Source organism: Notamacropus eugenii, chromosome 3 (assembly GCF_028372415.1).
Source record: "Notamacropus eugenii isolate mMacEug1 chromosome 3, mMacEug1.pri_v2, whole genome shotgun sequence".
Lineage (NCBI taxonomy): Eukaryota > Metazoa > Chordata > Mammalia > Diprotodontia > Macropodidae > Notamacropus > Notamacropus eugenii.
Genome location: NC_092874.1, coordinates 168,648,807 through 168,665,804, shown reverse-complemented (window position 1 = coordinate 168,665,804; position 16,998 = coordinate 168,648,807). Strand labels below are relative to the sequence as shown.

General features: G+C 40.8%; 1 protein-coding gene across 1 annotated transcript; it reads right to left on the bottom strand.

Moving 5' to 3' along the window:
• Positions 1 to 465: 465 nt before the first annotated feature.
• PHYH (phytanoyl-CoA 2-hydroxylase) lies at positions 466 to 16,002 on the bottom strand. The gene is made up of 9 exons (XM_072653264.1): positions 15,697 to 16,002; positions 11,858 to 11,916; positions 11,215 to 11,325; positions 10,580 to 10,748; positions 7,564 to 7,645; positions 6,090 to 6,271; positions 5,709 to 5,858; positions 2,746 to 2,877; positions 466 to 699 (listed from the first exon to the last, which is right to left on the bottom strand). Exons 1-9 carry the CDS (start codon positions 15,805 to 15,807, stop codon positions 646 to 648), a joined length of 1,050 nt encoding a protein of 349 aa, XP_072509365.1. The 5' UTR covers positions 15,808 to 16,002; the 3' UTR covers positions 466 to 645.
• Between the last annotated feature and the right edge of the window lie 996 nt (positions 16,003 to 16,998).

Sequence of the window (16,998 nt, the reverse complement as noted above, 5' to 3'; positions counted from 1 at the left end):
TAAAGCTTTCCAGTTCTCCTGACTGAGAAGAATACAAAGGTAATCATCACAGGATGTCACCCTATGCTTCAGAGTCAGAAAAAGAGAAAGGAATAAATGAAATTCAGTTTTTAAGAGGTAATGGGGCTGTGAGGGTAGGCTGTTGGACTCTAGTCAGTTGTGGAATGAGGTAGGTCTTTCTTTTATTCCACAATCTTCCACTGATTAAAGAACTACCTTCTTAGAACATGTTTTTATCCTTTGTCTCCCTAAAGAAGTATCTGTAATAGATTTCTCCTGACTATGAAAGCAATCAGCCATCATTTTTACTGGCACCTATGCAGTTTATAATAACAAAGATTCTGAACTCAGTAGATTTTCTTGTGGTTAAGAGGTGCATTGATAGTTCCCACCCAACACCTTTATTTTTGAAGACTTGGGTTACTCCAAAATGACACAAGCATTTTTATCAGGTGGGACACTAAGTTAAGCTTTTATATATTACACATTTTAATCTTTGTATCTGTCAAAACAGTGTAAGTACAATGCACACAGTACTGCATACAACAAAATGTTTTTTCATATTAATACGTAATAACAAGGATCACTACTTCTCCTATAATAACATTCTCCGTAGGCACCTCGTGTTGACTTTTGAGGAATACTTCAAAGATTGATTCTTTCTCCTTTCACAACTCGTGCTCGAAACTTCCAAGTATCCTAAAAATAATATCAAACAGAAAGGGTTTAAGTTCTTGAACAGCTATACTGGCTAATAAATAAAATAAATTCTAACTTGATTGAAAGTTAAAAAGGAATTTAAGATTCATTTAGTCCAACCTACTCGTATTAAAGATGAGGAAACAGAGGCCAAGACAGATGAAATGATCTGCCAAGACCATACAGACAGTAAATGTATTAAGTGGCCGGTCTTCTAACTCTAAATCCAGACATCTTTTCACTAGACCTCAACCAAGGAAGGATAAAACAGACATTGTGAAGAGCCAACTATAGGACCAACAATGAAGAGGAGAAAGTGAAAGCAAAGGAGGGATAATTAATAGAAAAAAAGATAGAGAGACTAGTGAGGATGAAGAATAGTTTTAGGAAAACAAAGGCAGGTAGAGTTGAAATGATAGGGGCTTATGATAAGAGAGAGAAATCTCAGTGTTCTTGATTGTGAAGGAAGTAGTCATGGATGAGGATGAGATCAATAGTATGGCCATCCCTGTTGGTGGAATGGGGATAGAGGACTAAGAAATTGAGGGAGTTGATGAACCAGAAAGTCAGAATATTTGTGAATACTGAAGTCCCCAAGTTTAAGGGCAGGGGCTGGAATGGAGATGAATCTGTGATTCAAATAATGAAATCCCTGAGAAAGGAGGGAGGCTCTTGATAACTATACCAAGGATTGAAATGAGGTGACATAGATAGATGGAATAAACCTCAAAGTGGGGAGACTGCTGAGTAATAGCACTAAAGAAAGGGTGTAAAAATGAAGTGAGGAGCAAGGAATTTGCCTTTGCCTCCTCCTAGCTCCTTCTGCTCGTGGACATGACAGAAAGCACATCCAATACTTGGTAGCACATAAATGGCAGATAGAATACTGAATTTGAAGTAGGGAAGACTTGAATTTAAACCCTATATTAGATACTTATCCAAATATGTGATCTTAGGCAAGTCATTTAAGTCATGTCTCATCACCTCTGAAATGGGGCAATAACAAAACCTACCTACTTCAGAGAACTGTTGCAAAGATCCAATCAGATAATATAGCGTAAAGGGCTATATATATAAAATGCTATCTGTTATTATCATTACTAGAGAGGGTGACCAGGATGTAGTATCTTCTGTAACAAGCCAGATCTCCATGAGTGGTAGAAGATGAGAAGAGTATGAGCAGAAAAAATCTAGAATGCAGAATGGATTAAAAACCAGAATCCTATGATATGTTTTTAATACAAGAAACACATTCGAAACACAGTAAAGGTAAGGGGCTGGAGGAGAAACTATTATGCTTCAGCTGAAGCAAAAAAAAGAGGGGGTAGCAATCCTCATCTCAGACAAAGCAAAAGAAAAAACAGATCTAATTAAAAGAAATAACGAAGGAAACTGTATCTTGCTGAGGGGAACTTTGTTAATGACTGAACTGGGACTCCAGAGGTTATAATGTAAAGGGTAAGAGAGAGCTGAAAAGAGACTTGGGTGAAGTTTCAAGGCAGAGGCAGATGGGAGAGAAACACAAGTTAGGTGAAATAATGATACAGGGGGCATTTAGTTTCGTAGTCTGGCACTGGGAATAAACCTGTGATTTCATTAGTACAGATAACTTACAGATGAGGAAATGCCTTCTACCAAGGCAAGTCAATATCTTTGCTACAACTTACAATCTTAGAGAGTTACCCAGAACATTGAAAGGCTAAGAGAAGACTTTCCAGGACTCACACAACCAATAGATGACAGAGGCAGGACTAGATAGAACCCTAGGTCTTTTTGGTTTACAGGGCAACTCTCTACCCACTATACTGTACTGCCACTTCCATGAGAACAGTATTAAAAATTATTCCAAGAAAATCAATTTACATCATACTTTTTTCCATCATCACAATTAGATTTGACATTAGGAGGTATTAACAATGTTACTGTCAAAGGACAGGGCAACTTAATGCAGAGTCTACCTATATCTAAATTAAATACCATCAGGAATTACTTTTCATTTAAAAAAAAAAAAGAGAAAAAAAATCAGTTTTTCACATACAGACCTACCTTTAATTCAGCATTGGAGACACCATACTTTCTTTTTATTAAGTCTCCGAGTTCCTTCTCAACATTTTCTTGACTGGTGCCTTTGACATCAATGTAGTAACAATCAGAACTGGCATAGTGACAGGAAATCGCCTGTATACATTGAACCAATTAATACAAAAGGAGATCTAATTATTGCTGGCCCTCTGGGGCAATAAATGTATTACCCAACTGAGTACTTGACTTCTGTCTGGACTATGATTTAGCCTGCCCATAGGGGGAATTTTAAAAGTACAAGCAGTTCTAAACTACCCGTCATTCTTTTTTTATTTTTTTAAAATTATTTTATTGTTTTCAGTTTTCTACAATCACTTCCATATATCTTGGATTTTTCCCCCTCCCTCCTCTTTCCCCCTCTCTCCTCTTCCTTCCCTCCTCCTTCCCCTCTTCCACCCTCCCTCTTCCTCCTACATAAGTTCTACACATACATTCTTATTAAATACATTTTCACCTTAGTCATGTTGTATAGAAGAATTAAAATGAATGGAAGAAACCATAAAACAAAACAAAACATAACACAAGAGAAAATGGTCTGCTTCATTCTGTGGTCCAATTCCATAGTTCTTTCTCTGGATGTGGAAGGCATTTTGCCTCGAGTCCATTGGGAATTTTTTAGGTCCTTGCATTGCTGTGAAGGACTAAGTCTACCAGAAAAATTCCTCACACACTGTGGTTGTTGCTGTGTACAAAGTTCTCCTGGTTCTGCTCCTTTCGCTCAGCATCAGTTCATTTAAGTTACCTAAGTCATTCTTTCCCCAAAAAGAACCAAAAGGGTTCGTAGCCATTCACACAACTTGCTCATTCTTAACATTTTCATTGTCTCAGTGTTCTCAGTCTTCAAAAGATTCCTCAATCTCCTTAAAACACTTACTAGTAGAATGGGAGCCCTTTGAAGGCATGAATTGTTTTCTTTTTGTCTTTGGATTTCCCAATACTGAGCACAGTTCCTGTACAATGTTGGTGTTTGATAAGCACGTTTTGTTTTATAATTATGGCTTACTGCAAGTGAGAAGAATGTTGGATTTATAGTCAAAGGCCCTAGGTTCAATTGAATTCCAGCCCTGTCACCTACCACCTGGGTGACCTTGGCAAAGTTACAACTGTCAGTTTTCTCATCTGTAAAATAAGGAGGTTTGGCCTTGATGGTCTCTAATCTCCTCCCATCTCCAAAATTATGATTCCATTAGCCTCTTAGCTGTAGGAGTTATCTCACTGAGTTTACAATAGATTATTATTTAAGTGTTAATAAGGATAATAGTATAATCAAGGTGCTCTATTGGAAAATAATAAACATGCCACCAGATTAAAGGGATACTTAAAGCTCTGTTACAATCAACACATACTAATGACTATTATATTGCTTCTCTCTGGCAGCAATAAATGCAAATTTTGAACTCTTGCCTGCACCTAGAAAATGGGAATAGGAATCTTAATCCAAGTGGCTGCAGCTAAAATAGAGCATTATAAGAATTTTTCATACTATAGTGAGAGTAATCACAACCTTCAGGATGAATTTACTCTCTTCTAGAAGTGCCTCAGAGACCTACAGCGAGAATTACTGACAGAACTTTAGGCAGTGCTTGGCATTAAAAACACATTTTTCCCATGGTAAAGACCAAAGTCCTATTCTGATGCTCACTGTGTCATGAAGTGACCCTGGGGTTCTTGAAGCTCATACTGGGAGAGTATAAGACAGAAACATTTCAAATAAGGATCCAGGAAGAGGCTGGTTGAGGATCAGTCTAGAACTAAGCTCAGAGAAGCTCATTACCACAAAGTGGCCCAGTAATGAATTAAGTGATAACCTAGATGATAAATTATTTTTGACTACCTAAGGTACCTATATCATTGGAGAGGGAGGGTACCCATACAGATCTCTTAGAACACTAGAGAAAGACACTGCCCTCCCTTTTGTCTTTGGTTCTGTCTGCTCAGGCTGCCCAAGTCAAAGAATCAATCAGCAAGTATTTACCAAGTATCTACTATATTCTGGGACTGACTTTTGCCTTTTTTTGTATCCCCAGCTGCAAGCAGTGCCTGCCACAAAGTAGATACTTAAGAAATGTCTCCTGATTGATTGACCATGCCAGGCACTAAATATACTCACAAGCAGCTTACAGCCTGACAGGAAAGATAACAAGAATGTGTACAGGGTGTCCCAAAAGTCTTAGTGCAGTTTTAAAGATCTGTACTAAGACTTTTGGGATGCCCTGTATAAGTGTGTGTGTGTGCGTTGGTGTGTATGTGTGTGTGTATACATGGTGTATGTGTGTGTATATATATATGTATATATATATATGAAATAAAAACAAATAAGTTCAATATATATTAAAGAGGATAAATTCAAATTAGCAAAATACAAGGTAGTTTGAGGGGGAGGATGGCAATAGTTGGAGGGAGGGGTGTTCAGAGAAAGCTTCATGTAGAAGACAGCACTTGTTCTACATCCTGAAGGAAGAAGGATTCTATGCAGCAGTGACAGGAAAGAGTGCATTCCAGGTATGGAGAACAATCCATGCAAAGGCAAAGACTGGGAGACAGAATGTGGCTCATTGGACTAGACCACAGAGTGCAGGAGAGGTAGTAATGTCCTATAAAAACTCCAGATTGTGTTGTTATGTTTTGGTGACGATGTCATGTATTGTTTGCAGCATATACCAAATGTTAAATGCAAAACAAAAATTAAGTAAGCTGTATTTTTCCTGAGGAAATGAATGCCTGTCAATCAATGTGATATCCATATAAATTGGTCCTTTATTAATACAAGCAAGGGAACAAGCTTCCTTGTTAATACAAATGGAGTAAAATCCTCACTTACTGACACCTTGTAATTATACTCAGAGTTCACAGAGGTTTGGAATGTTACTTTAAAAATCTGATTTACAAACTTATTTGCAGCTGGGAGGGAAATGATCATTTGTTACCTTCCGAAACCCCTTAGTTTTATTTCTTCCAGATCCATGAATGAGCAGAGGATGGAAAAAAACAGTATCTCCCTTCTCCATCACAAGGTGAGTCCTGGATTGGTTTGAATCATAGTCTTGGACACCATAGAACATTAAATTAACTCCCCCCTAGAATACAAAACAAACCAAGTTTTAAACACAGAAGAAGTAAAATAAATCAAACCAATGATTTGGAATGAGAAAATAATAATCTTCTAATGTCTTTTCTTTATTCAAATTTCAAAATACATAATAATACTTTTGGCCAAGAAAGGCCTTTTCCTTGTCATGCCTTTCCAAAGAAAAATTCTATTAATCTTTTTTGATCTATTTTTGCATGCTCTCCCTAGTCAGACCTACCTCCCATTGAGGATAGTCATGTGGTTTCAAGGTGCCTTTGTGGGTGCCTGGTAACACAACCAGGCAGCCATTGTTTCTATCAATATGTTCCATGGCAGTCCAGGCACAGACAATGGAATTGGGAGGCCTGAATGGAAAGTAGTGCAGGTCCTGATGGAAGGGATGGCGAGAAGTCTTCTTACCTGAAATGGAACCCAATCCATAAGTTGGAAGAAGCTCTAATCTCAGAATTCCTCAGCTTTTCCTACACAAACAGCCAATTCTATAAAGAGTTTATATTACAAAGAAATATACATACATACATATATATGTGTGTATATATATGTATATATATATGTATAACATATATATATATGTGTGTATATATATGTATATATATATATGTATAACATATATATATATATATATATATATATATATAAAGAAATATGCATCCTACGAAAAAATACAAAATATAATGAAATGTCCTCATGGGGATAACCACTTGTTCAGCTCAGAAGGTTTCAGTATTCCAGAGGACTTTCGGTGAGACTTGACTTCAAATACCAGATATGACAGTAAGGCTGAATAGGGAAATGTGGTCAGGCACCACTGGATTTCAAGAGAATGTTCCTTGATGCAGAGGCACAGAAGCTGTTATCAATAATATTGCACAATTCGATGTTATATACAAATCTCACTGAACCTGCCTCTGGGTTCAGCATGGTGACCTCATGTCCTTGGCTAAGCTTCCCCTCAGCCTCTGGTCTCTTCCTTCTTGGGACACCCAATGTCCTTGGATAGCACCTGTGGTGAGGATTTGCCCGGTCACTTATAACTCTCCAAGTTATCTTCTCAGAGGTTAGGTTATTAATAGCACTGGAATATGATCTATTCTTTCATCCTACTCTAATGCCTCGTTATAGTGTAGCAGGGAGCCTGGGTTCTAAAAAGCAGTGCTGATGGAGTACAAGTTCTGACAAGTGCTATCAAAACATGAAAGGCTTTGCGTATAAGCCTAGTGATATCCTATGTGCCTAGCGCCCAGTCTAGCTAGGGTTAGAGAGCCTCATCATTACGTCAGTCGCAGGACAGATTTTTGGCAACAACAATTCTCCTGAAGACCTATGAAGTTATATAAATGTTGTGATCTTGCCTTGTATTAGAGGCATCATTTATCCCAATGAAATCATGTATCAAATGAGTAGGCTAGATAAGCTTTGAAACCTAAGGAAAAAATAACAGCCATGGACAAATATCTGAGACTGTCACACTTTGATTTTAGAACAATTCAAGTCATTTAAAATTCTATTTAAAAAGACACATATATACCCTCAAATTACTAATTTTAGACTGATCAGTTCAATGTGTGTAGGTTGGGATGCTGATTTTTTACCTCAATTTTTTTTTACAATACAACCAGTATATCTTTCCTGATCCCCATTCCCCTGGTCCCTCCACCAACTAGCCCCTAATATAAATAAAAGTTCTTTACCAGAATCTGGAGGCTTGTTTATCAACATTGTATGCATAGCCATGATATTGGGTCCAACGAAACATTCGACATATTTAACAATCTAGGATGGGGGGAAAAAGCTCATGAGAAATTAAGAGGCATGGATTGCAGCACAGAGTTAAGTTGCAAATGTCTGCATTAAATCCAAAAGAACAACAATGTTTAGCAGCCTGTATTCCTATAGTGTTTCATGGTTCCTCATAACAGCCCAGTGAGATAAATTCTATTATTATTCCCATTTTACAGATGAGGAAACCAAGTCTCAGAGAATTTACATAACTTAGGATCATAGATTTAGATATAAAAGAAACCTTAAAAGTCATGGAGTGCAACTCCCTCATCTAATAAGTGAAGAAGATGAGAGAAGCTAAGTGATTTGTCCAGGATCACGCAGTTAATAAGTGTTTAATTTAGGACCTTAGCTCAGGCGTTTCTGGCTCCCAGCCCAGTCTTCTCTCTATTATCACACTACGTCATAACACCTGTAAATGTTTGAAATGGATTTCAAGTCCCATTTAAAAAAATGATTCCTCCCAAGTTTATTTGGCTCTAAGATGCATATTTGTACTTCTTTGGCCAGCCATAGGTGATAAAAGTAAAACTTTAAAAAAGAACTCAAAGTTGAAATAGGAAGGAAAGGGCAAGGATTTTTACCTTCATTTTAAAATAAATTTTTATTCACACCTTTTGTTTTTATATCACCTATTTCCCACTGTATTCTTCTCTTTACCTCATTCTAGAGATTGATCCCCTATAATAACGTATGAAGGATGAAAAAATTGCATAAAACAACTAAATATGATAGTAAGAAAGTCTGACACGATCCACAGTATATCATACCCACAGTCTCCCACACCTGCAGAATAGGGGAGAAGTGTCATCTCATCTCTCTTCTTTGGAACCAAACTAAGTCATTATAATTATATAGTAAATACAGCACTGTTGTTGTTGTTTAGCCATTTCAGTCATGTCCAATTCTCCATGGCACCATTTGGGGTTTTCTTTGCAGAGATACTGGGACGGTTTGGTGTTTCCATCTCTAGCTTATTTTTACAGATGAAAAACTGAGACAAACAGGGGTAAGTGGCTTGCTGAGGGTCAGACAGTTAGTAGGTGTCTGAGGCCAGATTTGAACTTTGGAAGATGAGTCTTCCTGATGCCAGGCCTGGCACTCTATGCACTGTGCCACTTAGCTGCTCTGAATATAGAATTATATAACACATATTGATGACAAAATCAGTTTCAATTGTTTTGTTGCTATGGCATAATTCAAACACGTCATTAAACAATTAGCACATAATGTATAATTTCTTGTTCTTCTTTCCATTCACATTTTTGGTAATCACTGTGCATGTTTTCCTAGTTCTTTTTATTCCACTTTTGACCAGTTGTATTTTTCACTTTTTAACCCTTTTTAATGATGCAAGGTTCTTCTTAAGCTGGTTATACAAGATGGTGATGGAAAAAGCAAGGAATGCTCCTCATGTCCTTTTCGTTAACAAACCAAAGGGGACCAATTATTGTTGTCAATCTTTACCCAGCGATATGCAGACTGGGTTTTGCATCATCAAGAGCATCTCCAGTATCATGAAATTCTAAAACCAAATCGATTTTAATCTTCTAACATAAGAGAAGAGGAGGGGAGAGAAGGAGGAAAGAGTATAATCAACTGATTTAAAAAATGAAAGATAGTTCTGAGCAACTAATAAAGTATTGGGATTGCACAACTCCAATGTGTGTGTCAGAGCTTAGATGTACTGCTTTGTTCTTTACTTTTTTGTTCAGAGGTCAATAATCTTCTTGAATGACATTCCCCAACAGAAAATACAAACAGAGAAATAAAGACCAACAGACAGGGCTTCCAGTTGTCTAACCATAAGCAACACATACATCACAGATCAACAGACAGATCCAACTGGCCATTTGATATGTACACAGTTACCAGAGAGAGAAACACCAACGCCTGGGTTTTCAGAGGAGGGGGTGAGTAAGGGGGGGCTCCTAATGGCTACCCAGAGTCTCATCGGGCACATGAGCCTTAATCCAAGCCTCCCAAAACAAAACTTATCTCAGAGTATGTATACACTTTTCAGAACCAGAGGACACAGCCCGTGTGACCCAGTGCCTCATTAGCAGTGGGGTTTTTTTACACTACCATTAACATAGTGTAAAAATGTCAGAGTGTAAATAATGTCATTATCATGACAACTAATGCATTTCTCCTCACTTCCACTTCTTAGAATCCTTTTTATAGATGGGGAAATTCAGGCTGACAAATGCTTAGTGACTTGTCCTTGGACATTCTGGGTTCAATTCACAGGAAGACCTCCTGACTGGAAAGAGATAAGACTCAAAATGCAGAATAAGACATACATTTTTTGGACAGTCAATGAAGGAATTTGTCAGAAGGGTTTCGTTTTTCTTTTTTAAATGGGGAGGGAAAGAAAATAAATGCTTATTAATTAATTAAAAATTAAGATACATAGCATGCTTACTCAAGCCAAACCATGTCCTCTGTCTGTCCTCTGGTGACAACATTGAGAAAGTTAGGGAAGTCCCTAAGTCAATAATAAAGCCTGGCCTTTTTGTGCTTTAAAGTTGACAAAGCACTTTTTTCTACTCCATTCTTGTGAGAAAAGAAGTATTAGTATTATCTCCTCCATTTTAGGTTCAGGGAGACTGCGCACAAAGCTAGCAAGTGTGACAGCTGAGACTCCAACAGAGGTCACTCCCCATCCCAGGTCCAGTATACTTTCCACAATATCACACTGGTCTTCAACTTAACATGAGTAAAAAAAGTTCCCTCCACCACAGAACATTCCCACCAGCACCAATGAAGTCTAGGGCTATAGGTTGTAAAGGATTTCAGAGCCAGGAGAAGATAATAGTTACAACGAAAGTTGTAAGCAACACAACTGTCATTTAAAAAAAACAAAGTCTGTGGGTGTTTTTTTTTTTTTTTAAGATAAAAATAAAACAAGACAAAGTTTTTAACCTGAGGCAGAGTGCAGTAGCTGAAGAGTTCTTCATCATTCTGAAAATTCTGGATTTTTGAAGTTATGTTCTCATGTGGAGAAAGGTCTGAACGCAAAATGGCTATATCCTTCATGATGTCTGTTCCTGGGGATTCCACTTCTTTTCTGCAGATCTTTTCAAAGCGATCCCTGGACAAATCAAATTGAAAATGCCATCATCCTTCGAAATGCCACAGAATTGACAACTTAACAGCACAACACTGCTTACTGACAGCATCCACTCAAACATGCCATTTCAGCAGAGACATTTAGGAAAATTTCAAGGGATCTTCACAGGTCTCTTCACCAAGAACTTATCTGTATCCAAACCCAAATAGAAATGGTACAAAGATTGGAAAATGGTGGATGATTTGCTGCCCTCTGCAGTCACACTCATTTAATACAATCAGGGGTGAAACACCACCAGAGCCAAAATGCCTGAAGATATTGTTGGCAAAGTATCTACAGTGGTGTTACTGAGAGACATCTCCCCCCACTAAATCCTTAAATCCCAAGCCATAAAGAAGCCTCAGAAACCTTAGACAAACTAATGTTATATCTTTATTTCATTTGTGCTATATTATTTTTTTAAAAAAATAAAGTGGCTATACTGTACCTATAGCGTTGAATATCTGCGTCAGACACTAGATTTTTTACGACCAGGAAACCATTGTCCTCATAAAATTGCCTCTGTTCTAGGGTTAAGACATTATTATTCAGAGTGTACCTATGGGGGAAAGGAAAGGGAGAGAAGAGGTGATAGGGAGAAGAGTACATGAAAGAACAGGGAGAAAAGGGGGTAGAAGCACATTAATAATTTTGAAGTCAATATATTTTCATTTTGGTTAGATGTGAATTACAGGACTTCAATGCAGTCCATAAATATCCAAGGATCCCCCTTTAAAAAGTAATTTAAGAAGGACAGAATAAAAATATTGCTCAGCGCACTAATGTAATCAAGACGCTGACTAATTTCAATATTACGTTCATCAATCCTGATAGACATAGTCACCATACTGCATAGTTTGTGACATTTTCTCTTCCTTCTGAATTATAAGCCATTTCTTGGCAACTGAACTGTTTCTCTAAGAGTTGCCAGAATACCATATCAATTAAAACACATCTGATGATTTGAGATTATGTATAAAAAAAATTCTAATCAGGCAAGGAGCTACTTAGCACTCCTAGCATTAACTAATACATACATTGCAATTATGTACACAGCATTATTTTTTAAAATTAACTAAAATAGCACTTACTGGAATTTCTGAGGATGGACACTGAGAGGTACAACAGCATTTGAAGTCGGGTAAGCTGTCTAGTATACACATTAAGTTAAATAAAAAAATACTAAAAGGCAAAATCTTTCCCATTGACAATAGATGCATTCACTTTATCTTTAGAGATGTAAGGGCCTGAAAGATCCTTGAGCCCAGGAGTCTTAACCTTTCTTTGTGTCACAGTCCTCTATGGCAGTCTGCCAAGTTTATGGACCCTGTCTCAGAATAATTTTTTAAATGTATGAAATAAAATACATAGGACTACAAGGGAAACTAATGATATGAAAATACAGTTAACAAAATATTTTTTAAAAACAAGTTCATCAATGCCAGGTTAAGAACCTCTGTTATTCTATTCCACACTATTTATTTAACTGATGAAGGATCTAAGGCCAAGAAATGTAAACTGAATGAAACTAAGTCAGACAGAGGGTTCAGAAGAGATCTTCTGGCCTCCAGTTACAACATATTCATTCTCCTACATCATACACTGCCTCTTCAGTCTGGCCTTGGGTTGAACACAGAAAGATTGTTCCCAGTCAACATTATCTAATGTACTTGTGAATAACTTGAAGAATATAATATCTTTCCCAAGGTTCCAAATGTCTGACTTAACCAGGAGGAGGAGACTTAAACCATCTAAACTTGGTATCCAATTTAGTGGGAGTCTAAAGCAAAAAACTGGAAGTAATTAGGCAGGGTCAAGGGAAAGATAAACACTGAATATCAGAACAGAACCTAGCTGGAAGGCAAGCATCAGGTAACAAGGTTCTATTCCCAGCTTTAGGAGTGAATCACTAGATAAATTTATAAAGGCAGTCTATATATTGAGTCTTATAAAGATGTTATCTGTATTAAATAACTCCTTCAACAAATTCAATTCAACCATTTATTAAGTGCCTACTGTGTTGTGGGCACTGTGCTAAATACTGGGGATACCTAGAGATGTGATACACCCATTTCTCAGCTATAAAAGTAAGTTGAAGTTAGACTGTGGATAGCCTTGAATGCCAAGATTAGGAGTTTCTACTTTATTTGGCAGGCAATGGGGAGCCACCACAGGTCTTTCTTTGAGTAAGGGACAGACAGGTACATAAGGAAGATCACTTGGGCAGTAGTGTGAAGGCCAGATTGTCAAGGAGGAAGACTGGAAATACAAAGATTACATAGGAGTTATTCTAATATTTTAGTCAGAAAGAGATGGGGTGCTGAATTAGGAAGAATGCAGTGAGAGTATAAAAGAGGAGAGGACAGATGAAGACATCTTGGAGGTAACATGAAAGATTGTGGTGACTGATTGATGTAGCATGAAGGAAACAAGACAGTTGATGAAGATTAAATAGCTAGGAAGTGGGGTGACCAAGAGGACTTCCACAGAAATAGAGAAGTCAGTGAGAGGGACAGGTTTCAGGTAGTAGATGAGGAGTTCAGCTTTGAACAAGGTGAAGGTGAGGTGACATCAGGACGATCTGAAAGCAATATGCAACTGGAGTTCTGGGGAGAGGCTGGATAGATTTGGTAGTTGTCCATGGACAGGTGAGATCAACATGTCACAATGGAAAGGGCATTGACTCTGGAGTCAGAGAAGCTGCTTCTAATGCCTCTTGCCTTCATGACCTTAAGCCAGTAATTTAATTATCTTGGGCCAAAGTTCCTCACTGTAAATACAGGATGCAGTAGCTATTCCTTTCAATTCTAGATCCATGAATCTATGAATAAGGACAGTGAACAGAACAACAGACAGAAATTGGGGGAAGGATGTTCATGTTGAAGATGTGGAAGAATGAGGAGCTATCAAAGCACAGAGAGCGAAAGAGGCAAAATGAACCAGCATGTGAAAGCAAAGCTCAGAATAGGGAATACAGGAGAAAACACTGACTAGGCAGTCAGGAGACCTGATCTCTCTGTTTTCACCTACGCCCCTATTTGTTATACAACTTTGGGCACGTCATTTCAGCTATTTCCATATACAGAATGAGATGATTGACCTAGATGGCTTTTAGGACCTTCCAGTTCTGAATCTGAGCAGAAACTTTAAATGCAAAATCTGTACAAGTATATCCTATAGTCACTAGTATTTTGAAACTCAGTTGTAAAAAAATATCCAGGGAAGGTTAAAGAAACAACTTTACCCATCTTATGAGAGAGGTGGAATTCTTTCCTAGATCAAAACAAAATCTCAGGTAGTTATCAATCAGACTTACCAAAGCACCACCTCAATCCTAGAGATAGGATCGGAAATAATCACAGAATCATAGAATCTCAGCTTTGGAAGGAAACTTAGAAGTCATAAGATCAGATATCTAGAGTGAGAAAAGCCCTCAGGGCCAACTATTCCCTTATTTTACAGATGAGGAAACTGAGGATCCTGGAAATTAAGTGACCCATTCATCTAGGTGAACTTTCCATTTATTCCTTCCAGTTCAAATTTTCACTACTGATAATGGAGAAACAAATTATTTTAAGTGGGTAATTTCTCTTTTACTGTGAAATAATACATCTTTAATATTACACACAAAGAGTCAACGGAAATTACCACCCAGGTTCCACTGCTTCCACCTCCTTTCTGGCCAGGAAAAGTGGGACATAGGGCAAGGGAGGAGGAGAGAGGGTGGATCTGAAACCAGGTCTTCCTGGCTCCAAATCCACTGCCCTCTCTGCTAAAATTGCCCCTCTGGGGCAAAGCCCAAGTGGCCCCATGGCAGCTGCAGTTCTATGCACAGGCACCTGGCAGGACAAGCGGCAAACAAGCTAAAAATCGTTTCAAGTGCACGTACTTCCTTCAAACTACTGCCAAAGCAGAACCTTCAACTTGAGATAGCCACATGGGAGGGAAATACATCGGATCTTTAAAGCTGTGCGGCTTCAGGCAAGTCACTACGTACTGGGGGCCTCAAGCTCCAGAGAGGGTACCTAGAGAAGCATCTGGAGGAGGCCCCCACCAGGACCCAGGCTTGGCATCTGAGGTCACACTGGTGGTCCTGGGGCGCTCTACCTTGGGAAGCTCCAAGGAACCGTTCGGTTTGGGGTCACTCCCTTCTCTGGCCACTAAAACATCAACCATTCACGACTTTCTTAGAGCATCAGGAGATAAAGGGATCGAATCCGAAGACGCCCACGGGCCCTGACAACGACTCTGCGGGCACAGGGGCCTGCGTGACGTCCGTCGTGGAACGAGGGGCAAAAGAGGGCACACAAAACAATCCGGGGGTCAAGGGCGAGAGAGGCGGTCAGGGGAGGCCAGCAGGGCGGGAGGTGGCCACGAGGCCCTCGAGCCCTCTGCGGCCACAGGATAAACAAACCCGGGCAGAGGGGAACGGGCACTGGCAGAGAATTAACCCGCCCCGTGGCCTCAGGAACGTCGGTGGCACGGCTGCCAGGGGAAGAAGGGAGGGGGCGGATGCTGCCAGGGCTGCCTCCTCGCTCCATCCTCTCCGGGCCAGTGCGCGCACCCGCGCAGCCCTGCCCGGGCTCCGGGCCCCGGCTCCGGCTCCGGCTCCAGGCTCGGGCTCGGGCTCGGGCTCCGGCTCCGGCTCCGGCTCCGGCCCCGGCCCCGGCCCCGGCCCCGGCTCCAGGCTCGAGCTCGGGCTCGGGCTCCGGCTCCGGCTCCGGCTCCGGGCCCCGGCTCCGGGCTCGGGCTCCGGCTCCGGCTCCGGCTCCGGCTCCGGGCTCGAGCTCGGGCTCGGGCTCGGGCTCCGGCTCCGGCCCCGGCTCCAGGCTCGGGCTCCGGGCTCCGGCTCCGGGCTCCGGGCCAGCGGGGGCTAGCCCCCAGCGGCCGGCCGCAGGCGCCGACGCACGCAGCGACCTCGGAAGGATACGATGGCCGGGGCCGCAGGGCCCGGGAGGTGCCCCAGCAGGATCTTGAGGCGGGCGGCAGCGGCCCCGCCGGCTCGCGCCGGGTCCTTGACGTTCAGAATGGTGCTAGCCATTGCGGCCGCGGTAGGACAGCGAGGGGCCGGGCGGACGGGACTAGGCTGAGGGCCGCAGCCACGGCTCTACTTAAGCCGCTCCCGGCCCCGCCTCCTCGGGGGAGAGCCGCGCAGGCGCAGCAGCCCCGCCGGAGCCGAGCCGGAGCGGGGCGGGGCCCCGGGGTGGGGCGGGGCCCCGGGGTGGGGCGGGGCCCCGGGGTGGGGCGGGGCCCGGGGTGGGGCGGGGCCCCGGGGTGGGGCGGGGCCCCGGGGTGGGGCGGGGCCCCGGGGTGGGGCGGGGCCCCGGGGTGGGGCGGGGCCCCGGGGTGGGGCGGGCTTAACCAGCGGGCGTTAAAGGGACTCTGAGATGAAGAGTGTGTCCGCGGAGCTCCGCGGGGTTTTACATCAGGGGCTTAATCGAAGTCACTTTTTTAAGGAACCTAGAGGATTTAAAAATCACACGAAGACATCTTTAATACTTGTGACACTAAATAAATGAATTTACTTTCTCAGACCTAACCATAAACTTCAATTTTATTAAAAGGAGCTTTAACGCAATGATGACAAGAACCAACATCTCTCATTAAGAAGCCCTCTCTCTGAGCACTGGTAGTTTTTAACTTCTTTTTTTAGAAGATAAGCTTTTGAGAAATACTTAAAAGTTTGGCTTTTTTCCCTTTAAACAGCTGGACTAATGACTTGCAAAATTTCTGAAAATGACACCAAATTTTGGTTTTCAGATCATCTGATAGTCAACAATTCCTTGAATTTCTTAGAAATTGAAGAAACAAACATCCTAATAGTCGTATTTGTACGGTCATGAAGATCCTGATTAATTTTTGAGTTATTGAAATTTTTAGATAATTTTTCATAAATACTGTACACACAGAATCACAGGGGGTGTCCCAGAATCTCAGAACTGAGAGGAACCGGAGGGAGTGTGTCTGGGTTCCCTGCTGAACCATCCATCATCAGGCACTTGTTGAAGACTTCTAGTGAAAGAAAACACACCCTGTCCCCATGCAATCCACTCCACTTGGAAATAATTCTAATCGTTAACACACTTTTCCTTATCTCCAACCTAAATAAAATGTCTTCAAGGTGTCCGTACAAAGTTCAGACCTTTGAGGTTATGTTGAGCAAACCTAAAACAAACAGCTAACATTTGCATAATACCTTAAGATATGCAAAGTATTTTACATACATACTTTA